This window comes from Pongo pygmaeus, chromosome 5, assembly GCF_028885625.2.
Source record: "Pongo pygmaeus isolate AG05252 chromosome 5, NHGRI_mPonPyg2-v2.0_pri, whole genome shotgun sequence".
Taxonomy (NCBI): Eukaryota; Metazoa; Chordata; class Mammalia; order Primates; family Hominidae; genus Pongo; species Pongo pygmaeus.
The window spans coordinates 89150564-89164316 of NC_072378.2; the positions used below are offsets into that span (position 1 = coordinate 89150564).

At 42.0% G+C, this 13753-nt stretch overlaps 2 protein-coding genes across 14 annotated transcripts in view; one reads left to right on the forward strand and one right to left on the reverse strand.

Moving 5' to 3' along the window:
* The window catches only part of ANKRD6 (ankyrin repeat domain 6), a 200512-nt gene extending 195711 nt beyond the window's left edge, over positions 1-4801 (forward strand). For all 13 annotated transcript variants that reach the window (XM_054491128.2, XM_063666412.1, XM_054491129.2 and 10 more), the window contains 3 exons: positions 879-992; positions 2405-2531; positions 3726-4801. In XM_054491128.2, coding sequence (XP_054347103.1) covers positions 879-992; positions 2405-2531; positions 3726-4297 — 813 coding nt within the window. In that variant the 3' untranslated portion in view covers positions 4298-4801. The remainder of the gene's footprint in view (positions 1-878; positions 993-2404; positions 2532-3725) is intronic.
* Positions 4802-8463: 3662 nt separating this feature from the next.
* Positions 8464-13007, reverse strand: LYRM2 (LYR motif containing 2). The gene is made up of 3 exons (XM_054491137.2): positions 12834-13007; positions 11898-12038; positions 8464-11528 (listed from the first exon to the last, which is right to left on the reverse strand). Exons 1-3 carry the CDS (start codon positions 12876-12878, stop codon positions 11448-11450), a joined length of 267 nt encoding a protein of 88 aa, XP_054347112.1. The 5' UTR covers positions 12879-13007; the 3' UTR covers positions 8464-11447.
* Positions 13008-13753: the final 746 nt, after the last annotated feature.

The following is a 13753-nucleotide window of genomic DNA, read 5'->3' on the forward strand; positions in this document are numbered from 1 at the left end:
TGGTCCTTGTCAAAGCAGTGAAAGCTTGGCCCTCCTAGGTGTGGGGGTCCCACAGGAAATGCCAAGATGAAGGGGACTCCAGAAGGGCATGTGATTAAAAAGTGACAACTGCTTGTTCTCTGAAGCAATCCTTTAAGTTCCTTCTACACTCTTCTTACATACTTTAGCTACTTCCAATGAAGCACCAAAAATATTTGCTCACTGCAAGAGCCGGATAAAAGCTCATTTTACTGCCTTGTAGGCAACCACTAACATTTTTTAAAGTGGGGTTGGGGAAGAGAAAAATCTCCATACTTTGAGATGTAGTTTTTTCTTACAGTAGTCTGGGAAATAATGTTTTAAGGCCTACAAGGCCTGCATGGGCTCAGGTTGTGTATTTACGGGATATTCAGAGTCTCTCTCTCTCTTTTTTTTTTTTTTTGGCTCACTGCAACCTCTGCCTTCCAGGTTCAAATGATTCTCCTGCCTCAGCCTCCCAAGTAGCTGGCACTACAGGCATGTGCCACCACCCCCGGCTAATTTTTGTATTTTTAGTAGAGATGGGGTTTTGCCATGTCGGCCAGGCTGGTCTCAATCTCCTTACCTCAGGTGGTGGGAGTATGGCCCACCACGCCTGGCCTGTATATTCATAGTCCTTATACCTCTTAAACTTTAACAAATGAGATTTTTTTAAAAAAGAAACACTGGCCTCATAGAAACATGCTCAAGAATTCTGAAAAAGTTCCATGAGTCCTACATGCAAATGGAATCAGATAAGGGGTTGACGTTTGCGTGCAGGGGCTCCTACTTGGTTCCCCGAGCCCCTCTGCAGGAGCTGAGAAACCAGGGCTCACCGTGAGATCATCTCAGTCTTACACTCTGCTCCACTTGACTCCTAGATGCGTGTTTTGGACAAGCTGATGGTTGAGAGACTTTCTGCAGAGAGGACGGAGTGCCTGAACCGCCTGCAACAGCACTCAGACACGGAGAAGCATGAGGGGGAGAAACGACAGGTAGGAACCAGCATCTGCCAGTCCTTAACTTATGATTTACCACACAGGCCCACTGAGCTCAGGCAGACCTGCCACTGAAAACTCGGAGGCTGAGACTCCCTAAGAGCTTTTGCATTATATAGTGTATCATTTTTATGATACTGAAATGAGGTTAATAGAAAAGAACCTGTAGTTCTGTTTATGTCCATGGCTGAATATGCTGGCAACAGATGAAGACCGAACATGCTGGAGAAGATGCCATTTCTGTCCTGAACTCATTCCATGTATTGTGCATTGTTAGGCCATTACAGTTTTAGAACAAGACATAGTTTCTACCCTCAGGGAGTTTACTGTCTCACCAAGATAAGAGACATGGAATGAGTACAGTGAGTGTGTGAGGACTCAGGCTTTCTAAGCAACCAGAAGTACTTGGTTTGGAAGATTTGGGTGGTTTTGGGTGGTTGAGTTTAAGGTGGCTCTAAGTCACTTAATGAAGATTATAGATAGCTCTCTGCTTGGGTGCCTGCTGTGGCCTATAGGAGGGTGGCTTAGTCTGTCTGTGTTGCTATAAAGGAATACCTGAGGCTGGGTAATTTGTAAAGAAGAGAGTTCTTTGGCTTATGGTTCTGCAGGCTGTACAAGAAGCATAGTGCCAGCATCTGCATCTGGTGAGGGCCTCAGGAAGCTTCCACTCATGGTAGAAGGTAAAGGGGAGCTGGTATGCACAGATCACCTAGTGAGACAGGAGGCAAGAGAGACAGGAGGGAGGTGCCAGGCTGTTTGAAGCAACCAGCTCCTTCAAAAACTAATAGAGCGGACGGGCGCAGTGGCTCACGCCTGTAATCCCAGCACTTTGGGAGGCCTAGGTGGGCGGATCACGAGGTCAGGAGACCGAGACCATCCTGGCTAACGCGGTGAAACCCCACCTCTACTAAGGACACAAAAAACTTAGCCAGGCGTGGTGGCGGAGGCCTGTAGTCCCAGCTACTTGGGAGGCTGAGGCAGGAGAATGGTGTGAACCCAGGAGGCAGAGCTTGCAGTGAGCCGAGATTGTGCCACTGCACTCCACCCTGGGTGACAGAGCGAGACTTCCATCTCAAAAAAAAAAAAAAAAAAACTAATAGAGCAAGAACTTACTAACCGTGAGGATGGTACCAAGCCAGTCATGAGGCATTCACTCCCTTGACACAAACACCTCCCATGAGGCCCCACCTCCAACATTGGGGATCAAATTTCAACATGAGATTTGGAGGGGTCAAATATCCAAACCCATAGCAGTGGGCAAGTCATAACTTTTGGGTTTGTTAGATGGTATCCTCAACTGTTATAATTGAAAAGTCCATCCTCGATGCTTTAATTCATAAACCACGTATCAAATTCACTTGATTCTTCTGTGTACTTATTTGTGGGTTTGTTTTTTTTTTTTTTTAAAGATATCCTTGGTGGATGAATTAAAAACCTGGTGCATGTTAAAGATTCAGAATCTGGAGCAGAAGCTTTCTGGAGATTCTAGAGCCTGCAGAGCTAAATCCACACCGTCTACTTGCGAGTCCTCTACAGGTAACCCATATACAGAGAGCCGTTTTGTCCAAAAGGAACACGACCAGCAGCTCTTGTGCTCTCCTGCACTGAAAGGCAGTACGTATGCTAGGGCTGTGGGAAACACTGGATGGTAAAGTGCACTCTGTAGGGGCAAGGACTGTATTTTGCTCGTAACCATATATTCAGTTGCTATATAATAATAAAGCACTCATTTATGTGCTCAGACTTATTTGAATAAAGGAATTAAAGAATTGTTGATTGGTGATAACATTGCTTTGAGTACAGTGTTGATAGTATCAGAGTGGACCCCAAAGATGAGAGGTGATGAAGATCCATCGGTCTCCTCAGCAGGGCTCTTCTTCCCTTGCCTTTTGTGCCTTTTACCTCTTCCTTCTCTTTGATCTGCCTTTTACTTTTGTCCAACTATGCAAATCCTCATTAAACATCAGTTCTTACATATAACTTGCCCCCAGTGCTAGATAGGAAATGCTGCAAGCAAACCATCTTTACATTAGCCACAGTGATTATACTCAATAATGACAATTTTGAGGACATTCAGAGCCTGGGTAACTAGGCCTCAGTGGGGGATTTTGATATAAGTGCTTTGTGTTACCACAGGCCATCTCTGGAACTGTGGTTTCATCTTTGTGCCAACAACATGGGGAAACGTCCTGGGAAAATGTTTCATGCTAGGACTAGTCTTGGAGCTTGTCTTGGAGCTCTGGGTATGGAAAATGGGGCCTCCTTTCCAAATTGGAGCTTGGGTCAAGCAGTTAGTACACTGGTAGGGAATAGGCCCAGACATTAGAGAATGGGAATACATATTCTCATAGATAAATGTCCAAATCTGCTTTGAGATACTTGGTGAGCAGTATCATCCTTAGGCATCAGGAAACAGGACCAGAGCCTTCTCAGGTAGATTGAGGCAGGCTGAAGGAAAAGCCAGCAACTTTTTTGGCTTAAATGGTATCAGTGTGGCTAACACAGAATCCATGAAAGCTCTGACAAGCCAGAGTGATCATCAGAGGAGACAAAGTGGAAGGGAGGAACAGAAAGGTGAGAAAAGGCTCAGAGGAGACATTACACATGGTGGGTGGTGATGGAGAAGGCTGGTGATATACAGGATCCTTAAGACTCTCAAATACTGACCCACAGCCATATGACTGTGTGAATGTGGATTTGCTCTCACATTTGTTTTCCTTCTGAAACCAGGTGTGGATCAATCAGTGGTGACTGCAGGTCCAGCAGCAGCTTCTGACAGCTCCCCTCCAGTGGTTAGGCCCAAAGAAAAGGCCCTCCACTCCACTGCTACCCAGAGACTCCAGCAGGAGCTGTCATCTTCTGACTGTACAGGCTCCCGACTGAGGAACGTCAAGGTCCAGACAGCCTTGCTACCCATGAATGAGGCAGCCAGATCTGATCAGCAGGCTGGGCCCTGCGTCAACAGAGGCACTCAAACTAAGAAGTCTGGGAAGAGTGGGCCAACAAGGCATCGTGCCCAGCAACCCGCAGCCAACAGCACCTGTGGGCAGCCGCCACCAGCAGCAGGCAGCGAGCAGACTGGCCCTCACATTCGGGACACTTCCCAAGCTCTGGAGCTTACCCAGTATTTTTTTGAGGCTGTTTCTACCCAGATGGAAAAGTGGTATGAAAGGAAGATTGAAGAAGCACGAAGCCAAGCCAATCAGAAAGCCCAGCAAGACAAGGCTACATTGAAGGAACACATTAAAAGTTTAGAAGAGGAACTTGCCAAACTAAGGACTAGGGTGCAGAAGGAAAATTAGCACCAATAAAGAGGAAACACGAAAGGATTCTTGAAGATTTCCAGTTTTGCAACTGCATAATAGCTATGCCCAAGGAGTCAACTATATTGTATATATTGCAGATTTGCCTTTTTAAAAAAATCACTAATTCTACAGTGTGCCAGATACATGTTTCCTATGCCTGGAAGTTATGAAGACTTCAACAATTAAACTGAAACCAGGGGAAGCTTGCTTAGTTTTGGGTTTCATTATAAACTCTTAGCCTCAGTCCAGGTTAATCTGAAGTTTGAAAGCTCAGATTAAGCAAGCCATGCCAAGAAACTGGATGATGTGTAAGCCTAGACTCTAAAATTCAAGATGTGTGAAATAATATAAGTCAAAAGCAAGAAAAACGTAATCCCTTCTGAACTCAAGTAGTCATTCATATAAATTTGAACACACCTGCTGTGCCTAAACAAGTGTCTTTCTGTAAGAGAGCTGTAACTCTGAGATGTGCTAAATAAACCCTCTTTCTCAAATTCGTAATTCTCCAACTGTTGACATTTTAATCACATGAAAACTTATCAGATTTTTGAGGAGAAATATTTTCATGATGTCACAAGATCCAATATATCTTATAAAATTTATTGAAAAGTCAGTTTATTTAAATAATGAATAATTGGCTAACAGCTCTGGAAACAATGAGATCAAATGAGAAAGATTCAAATTGTTTGATATTTTCTGTATTTTCAGTCAAAAAATCAGTTATATAGTGATTTTAAAGCAGATTAATGGAAAAAACATTCATGTAACAATTACCTGAAAATTTATAACCTATTCCTAATCAAACCCAATTATATCAGAATACCTTTCTGAATTTGAGATTATTGCTCTACATTTTATAATGAATAAGGCTATTTTTTGAAAGTATTTCATTTTGAATTCTGTCATTAAAGAACCTCAAAAGCTTTCTACTGCTTTGCAGTGAAGGCAAAATATTCAATAACTCAACTTAGGCCCCACTGTTCCCCAACTTCATGGAGGCCAGAAGACTTTACTTTGTTCCATAATGAAATATAAACACAGAACAAAGTTGTAAAAGTAGCTTGGATATGTTGAAACTTTGGACAAGCTGCTTGTCCTTTGGAATATGGGATTTATATTCATCTCCTCAATATCCCATGTATGCACAGAAACTTCTATAGACACAGGAACCTAGTGACTATTGAACGTAATTGTAATAAAATGCTGCTCATTGAGCCAAAGAGAAGAAATGACTTATTAACATGGGGACACCAAGAAAAACAAAGTATGCTTTTATTCCCTTTGTCAAGCTCAGTTTTGGGGTTTTTTTCTTTTTTTTATAGTGACAATCCATAGATATAGACATTCCTAAAAAAAATAATAATTCAGTAGATATATGTCACTGTTACCTGAATATGGAATGAATTTGATGTTTTTTATTTTGTTGAGACAGGGTCTTGCTCTGTCACCCAGACTGGAGTGCAGTGGCATGATCACACCTCACTGCAGCCTTGGCCTCTCAGGCTCAAGCGATCCTCCTGCCTCAACCTCGCAAGTAGCTGGGACTACAGGCGTGTGCCACCAGTCCTGGCTAACTTTTTGTATATATAGGGTCTCGCTATATTGCCCAGGCTGAATTTGATGTTATTTCAAGTTGATTTTCATGTGTTTGGGAGCTTGTCTTGTTCTCAACAACTACTACGCAGGTAGACGGTCTTCCCCCAGAGACTCACTAGATTGCAATATAGAGGCACTTTCTCATTTCCCTATTGTTCCTAATACAGAATTGTAGAGCTGGAGAGTACCTTCAGTTTTCTAAATCTATTCTCAAACAGGATATCACTAACCTCTTTAGAATCATTCCTCAGTATACATCAATTTATTGAGAACTGCCTAATACTCAAATCCTGAGTTCAGTAGGCTGTGTTTCAAGCAGGAATTATTTTCACTTACCAAAATATCTCCTATTACCTCAAGGTATCCTTGTTGAGGGATGCTGAAAACTAAATTTTAAGTATCAAGTCTAGACCATAGAGTGCTTTGGTGGGAGTATTTTGATTACCTCCTACCCATCAGAAGCAGGCAGCTAATATTGTGAACTGAGTATTTTTGTCAAAAGTCACAGGAAAGAGACTACAGAAGAATGAGAAGGGTCAAAAGGACCTAGTGTGGCTTACTACATGGATCTTGTCTCTTGGAGGTCTGTCGTAGAAGAAAAAACAAATAGAGGTGATGAAGACACAGAACAGGCTCAGTCAGCATCCTTACCCAGAGATGGCAACATCTATTAAGACCAATGCAATACCTTTTCATCTTCAACAAATGTTGTTTCATCTGTTTTTGATCCTTGGCATTGTCAAAAACTTAACTGCAGGTCCAGTGTATATTTTTCCTTATTTTTCCCTTTTAGCTATCTGCTAAAATGAGTAAATGCCACAACTGTACTTTTCCAAAGAAACAGAACTATTGACAACTTATAGCCTGTCATGCAGGTCATGTTTCAAATCAAGGCTGAAATTTTCAACAGCTGTGGGAAAAACTAAAACAGAAACATTGTACAGTATTAGTGTTTTTTCAAAGAAATTGTTAGTGCATTATTGAGTATACTAAATATCTGATAGATTAAATAAATTAGTTCTAATCTTTCTTACTTTTGATTTTGGGAGCCCAAAATAAAGGGAGTGTTGTTTTCATGGCTATGCCTTGTTTGTGAGTCGTGTTGATATACTTGAGGCATGTTATGTGTCTTCTAATTAATATTTTTATCACCTTGAATTTGTGTCTCTTCCAAGCATTAAAGATACTATGGATCTTAAATTCCTTATTAAAAAAATGAGTGTGAATACTTTGTTTAGCTTACATTTTCATTTCTTGTGGTTGGCCACATTTTACGGCTCCTGAGTGCCTTCACCCAGCTACACTTTACCTTGTGTCTGTAAAAGTGTAATTTAGAGTAAATACATTGGCTGTAAAGTCGAGATCAGGTGTTGTCCACCAAAAGCAAAACAAAACTGCTGAAATGTGGCAAGGTTTCTCAGTGCAAGCTTAAATGCTTAAACTGTTGACCATTTGGAAAATACTGGACAAAGGGGAAGGACAAAACATCATTTGCAATAGTTAAAGGTTATGCAAGGCAAGGCAATATTATACTTTTTGACTTGTTATTAAAAATTAAATGCATTTCTTCTTTGAAGTGTGGATTATAAAAGCCAATCAAAGACAAAACCAGTCTGAAAAACCTTTTGTATTCTACAATACCTTTTATAAGAGTAAAACATAAATTTTTTATTTGTAATTTTATTTAAGGAGAAATACTCTTTCCCTTTGATACGACTACAATATTATAAACAGCAAGGAATATGTTCTGCTTTCTGCAATTTTAGAAAGTCATTCCATTCTGGGTGACAGAATGAGGTAAGACTGTCTCTTTTTTTAAAAAAAAAAAAAGCTCACACCTGTAATCCTAGCACTCTTGGCACCGAGGCACTCTTGGCACCGAGGCAGGTGGATTGCTTGAGCCCAGGAGTTTGAGACTAGCCTGGCAACAAAGTGAGATTCCCCCTCCTCTCTATGAAAAGTAAAAAAAATTAGCCAGTCATAGTGGCACATGCCTGTGGTCCCAGCTAAATGAAAGTCTGAAGCAGGTGGATCTCGTGAGCCCAGGAGCTCAAGGTTGCAGTGAGCCATGTTCGTGCCATCACACTCCAGCTTGTGCAACAGAGACCCTGTCTCAAAAAAAAAGTCATCTGTGTGTTTCTTGCAGGCACATCTATGGCAATGCTTGTACCATGAATTTAAAACTTCTAACTTCATGGCACATTTTTACTTTTTCTTTTTTTGAGACAAGAGTCTCACTCTGTCGCCCAGGCTGTAGTGCAGTGGTGTGATCTCGGCTCACTGCAACCTCTGCCTCCCGCATTCAAGATGAGGCAGCCCTCCTGAGTAGCTGGAATTACAGGCACGTGCCACCAGGTTAGGCTAGCTGGTGGCCTAGCTAGTCTCGAAATCCTGAACTCAAGTGATCCACCCACCTCGGCCTCCCCAAGTGGTGGGATTACAGGCATGAGCCACCACACCAGGCCCTGATGGCACATTTTAAAAGGGGGGAATGACATAGGGGCAATTAACATCTATATAATAAATAGCTTTAGCCACTTCTTATGCTACAAAGCTCTGCACTTGAATTTGTTTTACTATAAAAAGATCAATTTATTGTGGTTCAAATACATAAACTGACATTCAAACATCTTAAACTTTAGGAACAAAAGTTTAACATTTAAACAGAAGTACAGTTTTCAGGAAACATCCAGAAAGTAATTTGTCTAATCCAGAGTACAGTATTGACAAAGATTGCTTCATGATAAAGTGTTTCACCAGCAGTTTTTTTTTTTCATTCCTCTATAAAAATCACTGGCAGTTTGATTCAGACCAACTTCATAATGACTGTGGCTCCATACCTTAGAAGAAACTGCTAAATAAATCCCTTAGGTTAATCACCAAGATTGGCCTATAATTCAGAGGGTATAAGCAAAACACATAAGTGAAGAAATTAAATTGTTCTTTAGAGATGATTTATAAGCATGTCCATTACAGTAATTTTCACCTCTGACAGATTATTCAATTTTCAGAGTTTTACCTTTTTCTGGGGGGCGGGGGCAGGGGGGAAGGGAGGGTCTTGCTCTGTTTCCAGGCTGAAGTGCAGTGACGTGTTCATGGCTCACCACAGCCTCAACCTCCTGGGCTAAATGCAATCCTCCCACCTCCGCCTCCTGAGTAGCTGGAATTACAGGCACGTGCTACCTGCCCAGCTAATTTTTCAATGTTTTGTAGAGGCAGGGTCCCACTATGTTGCCCAGGCTGTTCTCAAACACCTGGACTCAAGCAATCCTCGCACCTCAGCCTCCCAAATTGTGTGGATTACTTGTGTAAGCCACAGTGCCCGGCCTTACCTGCTTTAAAAAACAAAAAAACTTAGGTTTTCTTGGAGTCTGTGCTAGTTGAATCTTGCAAATGCAAACCACATATGCTCTTTAATGAAAACCTTTCCATGCACACCACTGTTAGGAAGAGCATCATTAAATCACTGACTTCTACACCCATAAAAGGATGATTTTGAGTTTCAAGATTTTAGATTTACTAGAGATAGCATGTATTTATCAATCATGTCACACAAAAAATATTTCCAAAGTGTTCTCTGTTCAGAAACGTCACAAATGCTTCTATTTGTCAGATCATCTTGCAACAGGTTAACTAATACTTACCTACATAAAAACCTGAAAATTGGCACAGGCAGGCATTTTGAATTAGTAGATTACACCCATGGAACAGTATTCAGAATTATTTTGTCTTGTGGGCTCTGAGGCTCTGGGAGATAGAGGTGGACCCTGACACTCCAGGTCATCAACATCCACATTCAGTTGATGCCTCTCAGGCACAGTCCAGTACTGGATACCATTTATCATTCTGCAAAATGTTGTCTACATCTTTCAGGTGCTGATCATTCTTAGATTAGCTTCTTAGCTGTTCTGTTGATGAACAGAAGACTTCAATTTTCAGGATGGATGATTCCAACATCTTCCACAAGCTTTCACTTTCACTATATTATTTGTTATAAATTTGATCTCCTTCAAAAGTGCCTTGAAGTCAACTTTGGTTGTAACGTATTTGTCTCTGACGTATTCTTCAAATTCCCTTTGTTTTTTTTTCCTGTCACTGGAGGAGAACTGCACCCAGAATCTTATTTTTACTACTTCCACGTGAATGTTAAGGTACTCACAGAGGTTTCATCCAGAAGTCTTCCCTCTTCTTTCTGGTAAGTGCTTCAATGTGCTCATTAAGCTTCTCTTTCTCTTCCCTTTTCAACAAAGATCTAGGTTCCCAGTGGTGATCTTTTTGATGAGTCCTCTATCAAACTATGACACATCTGAAGAACATACCTGAACAACCCTCAGGGATAATGCAGGATTTTTCAAGAAAGTTCCAGGGTATCTCCTGGTGTCAGTATACTTTCAGTCCTATACCTCAAGAGTTTTTTAATAACAGCTTTATTGAGATACAATTCATACCTTACATTTAAAATGTACAGTTCAGTGGATTTGAATATATTCAGAGTTGTGCAGCCTACACCACAAGCTAACTGTAGGATATTTTCATCACTCTGAAAAGGAACCCTACACCCATTAGCAGTTACTCCATTCCAACTACAGCCAGCCTAGGCAACCACTAACCTTTCTGCCTATTCTGGATATTTCGTATGAATGGAATCATCATGTTATCTTTTGCGACTGGCTTCTTTCACTTAACGTTTTCAAGGTTTATCCATGTTTAGCATATGTAAGTCCTTTGTTTCTTTTTAGTGCCAAATAATGGCTATGGGCATGGGGTAGAATTGCTAACTCATACAGCAGCTGTTTCATCTTTTGAGGAGCTGACAGTCTGTTTTCTGAAATGGCTACACCATTTTACATTCCCACCAGCAATGTATGAGGGTTCTCTAATTTCTGTACATCTTCACCAAGACTTATTATTATTTCTCTTTTTAATTACAGCCATTCTAGTGAATGTGAATCTCAGGATTGTTTTGTTTTGTTTTGTTTTAGAGACTGTCTCACTCTGTCACCCAGGCTGAAGTGCAGTGGCACGATCTCAGCTCACTGCAACCTCCACTTCCTGGGTTCAAGTGATTCTCCTGCCTCAGCCTCCCAGGTAGCTGGGACTACAGGCATGCACCACCACGCCAAGCTAATTTTTGTATTTTTAGTAGAGATGAGGGTTCACCATGTTGTCCAGGCTGGTCTTGAACTCCTGACCTCAAGTAATCCACCTACCTCAGCCTCCTAAAGTACTGGGATTACAAGCATGAGCCACTGCGCCCGGCCTCATAGTAGTTTTGATTTACACTTCCCTAATGATTGTGTCCAGCATCTACTGACCATTTGTTAGTGGTTTTTTTCTTCTTTTAAAAACTGCTGAGACATCCATAAACATTTTCAAAATGCAGGGTATGTTTTTCAGTTAAGGCAACTGTTCTGATGTGTTTTTCCTTTGCTCTCTATCACCAAATACTGTACATATAAATAGTAAGACTGGGCTTTGTGCTGTCCATTGTTAATCCTAAATGCAACAAAACACATGGAGACTTTGAAAATCCTTCAGAATAATGCTATAGTTAAGATTTTGCTAAAGCAAGTGTTTTTTCTAACTCCTTGAGCTGCATATTGCCTTGAGTAATCATCATCCGGATTGTATCCTGTAGAATAAAGTGAAATCTGGTTATTGTTTTACCTGGTTAAACAAGGTATAGCTATACCATTTTATCTGTTAAAATCAAGAACCAATACTACGTATTGGAACTGCTGCCTTTTAGAAAAGCCAAAAGATTTCCACATACATACATACATATAAAATGTACAACATAAAAGTCAAGTGATGATGCTGAAGAGTGTAGATACAATATTAAATTTTAAAATAATAATTTAAAATCGGTAACATTACAAGCAATGATCAAGATATACCAGCTCAGTGGCACTATATTCCAAGACGTCTGCTAAACTTAAAAAAAAATTCACTGATCAATAAAAAGGGTTAGGATCTGTCCTCACCATGATTTTGTTCTCACCTCTTCGGTGGCACTTTTGTTTCTTTTGAATTCTTCTCTTGCCCAATCTTTCAGGTATTTGCGATCAGAATCATTTGGAACTTGCCGAATTGTTTGCAAAATCCTTCTGTAGAGGAGAAGAACTTGTTGCCTTCTTACGAACTGTAAAAGGGAGGAGTAAATAGCAATTACTACTGCACAATCGCCAGCCTGGAAAGTTCTACTTCAGCAAACCAAGCTGTAACCAGAGTACTTCTCGTTGGTCAATTTTGAAAAAGGCAAAGAAAAACTTTTTTTTTTTTTTTTTTTTTCCCAGGTGCAGTGGCTCAGGCCTGTAATCCCAGCACTTTGGGAGGCCAAGATGGGAGGATCACTTGAGCCCAGGAGGTCTAAGCTGAGGTAAGCCCTCATTGCGCTACTGCACTCAGCCTGGGCGAGAGTGAGGCCCTGTTTCAAAAAGATGTTTTAAAAAAAGCATCACGAGTTTCATCTGATCTTTTTGCTTACTGCTCTGTCAAACCTAAGAACCATTAAAAAATCAGGAGCTGACTACCGGGCTGAAAAGGGCTGCCGGTCTCTTAGAAGTTGTTATTACAACGACAGCACTTTTTCTAAATTAACAGTTGTTCAAATCTTTGGTAATCTCATTTGCTGTTTGCCACTGCTCAGTGCAATAGACTTTTACCGTGGGCACTGGGCAGCTGAGGCACCGGGACTCAGGGAAATCAAGCACCTGACGCGTCTCACGCGATCGCACCAAACCAAGGAAGCAGCCCGTGCCTCCCGTCAGGCTCCGCGGAGCGAAGCACCGCCCCGCAGGCATCAGGCCAATCTCAGAGGGCGCGCACGCCGCGTCAGGACCCCCCGGAACCCGCCGCGTTGCGGGGAGGGACAGATGGAGAATCCAGAAGCTCAGACCCAGGTAAGCGGCTCTGGAAGGCAGAGAACCGCCGGTACCTGCTTTAACGTTAGCGTCGCTGGGGGTAAGCGGGAAGCAGCCATGTCCACCAGAGGTCCGCCGGAGCCTCAGCGCGCAGGAGCGGAAGTGGGGTCCGACCAAGGGGTGTGGCGAGCCCGGTTTCCTAGGAGACGGCCCGCGGGTTGCTCTGTGACTGAGAGCGCGAGGCTTCGGGACTGAGCCCTAGCTGCTGCGCTGGCCGAAGTTTTCTCGTCGGCAAAATAGGATAGCAGTGCACCATAGGGTCGTTGTGATAAAGAAGAAAGGTAGGGCACTTAGCACAGTTCTTGGTAAAGAGAGTTCAAATGAAAGTGAAGGAGGCCGGGCGCGGTGGCTCTCACCTGCAGTCCCAAGCACTCTTGGAGGCCTGTAAGGTGCCTGTAATCCCAGCTCCTCGGGATGCTGAGGCAGGAGAATCGCTTGAACCCGAGAAGTGAAGGTTGCAGTGAGCCGGGATCGCACCACTGCACTCCATCCTGGGCGACAGAGCGAGACCCCGTCTCGAAAAAAAAGTTAAGGTTTTTTGGAGGGAAAGAGGTGAAAACGTATTTGAATGTTCTTTCGAGCCTTTAAAAATGTGTATAGTTGAAAATACTAAAATTGAAAGTTAATTTATTTTACAATTTGTGTTGGTTTTTTCTCTTTCTCGTTTTTGTCCTGTTCTTTTGTAGCGCAAAGGTTTTCCGGGAGCGGTGGCCTTCATGATCATTTGAAACAAAGCTTTGAATGGCTGACCCACTGCAGTCTTAAGCACTTTTCATCACTAATAACGAGGAGCCTAACATCCCTAAGCCTCAGGCTTTTGCTTTTATTTTCTCATAGCTGTTTTATCTTTCCCACAATACACACGCCTTTAGGTTAAATCACTAGAAGTGGAGTTAGCGAATCTTTGCCATATTAATTTTCCAAGTAGTGTTGT

Excerpts from the sequence above, each read along its gene's own strand:
- LYRM2 (XM_054491137.2), bottom strand. The coding sequence starts at position 12,878 with ATGGCTGCTTCCCGCTTACCCCCAGCGACGCTAACGTTAAAGCAG. Across the intron at positions 12,039-12,833 it reads CGACGCTAACGTTAAAGCAG|TTCGTAAGAAGGCAACAAGT; the intron begins GTACCGGCGGTT and ends TCCCTTTTACAG. Across the intron at positions 11,529-11,897 it reads ACAAAAGTGCCACCGAAGAG|GATACAATCCGGATGATGAT; the intron begins GTGAGAACAAAA and ends TTTATTCTACAG.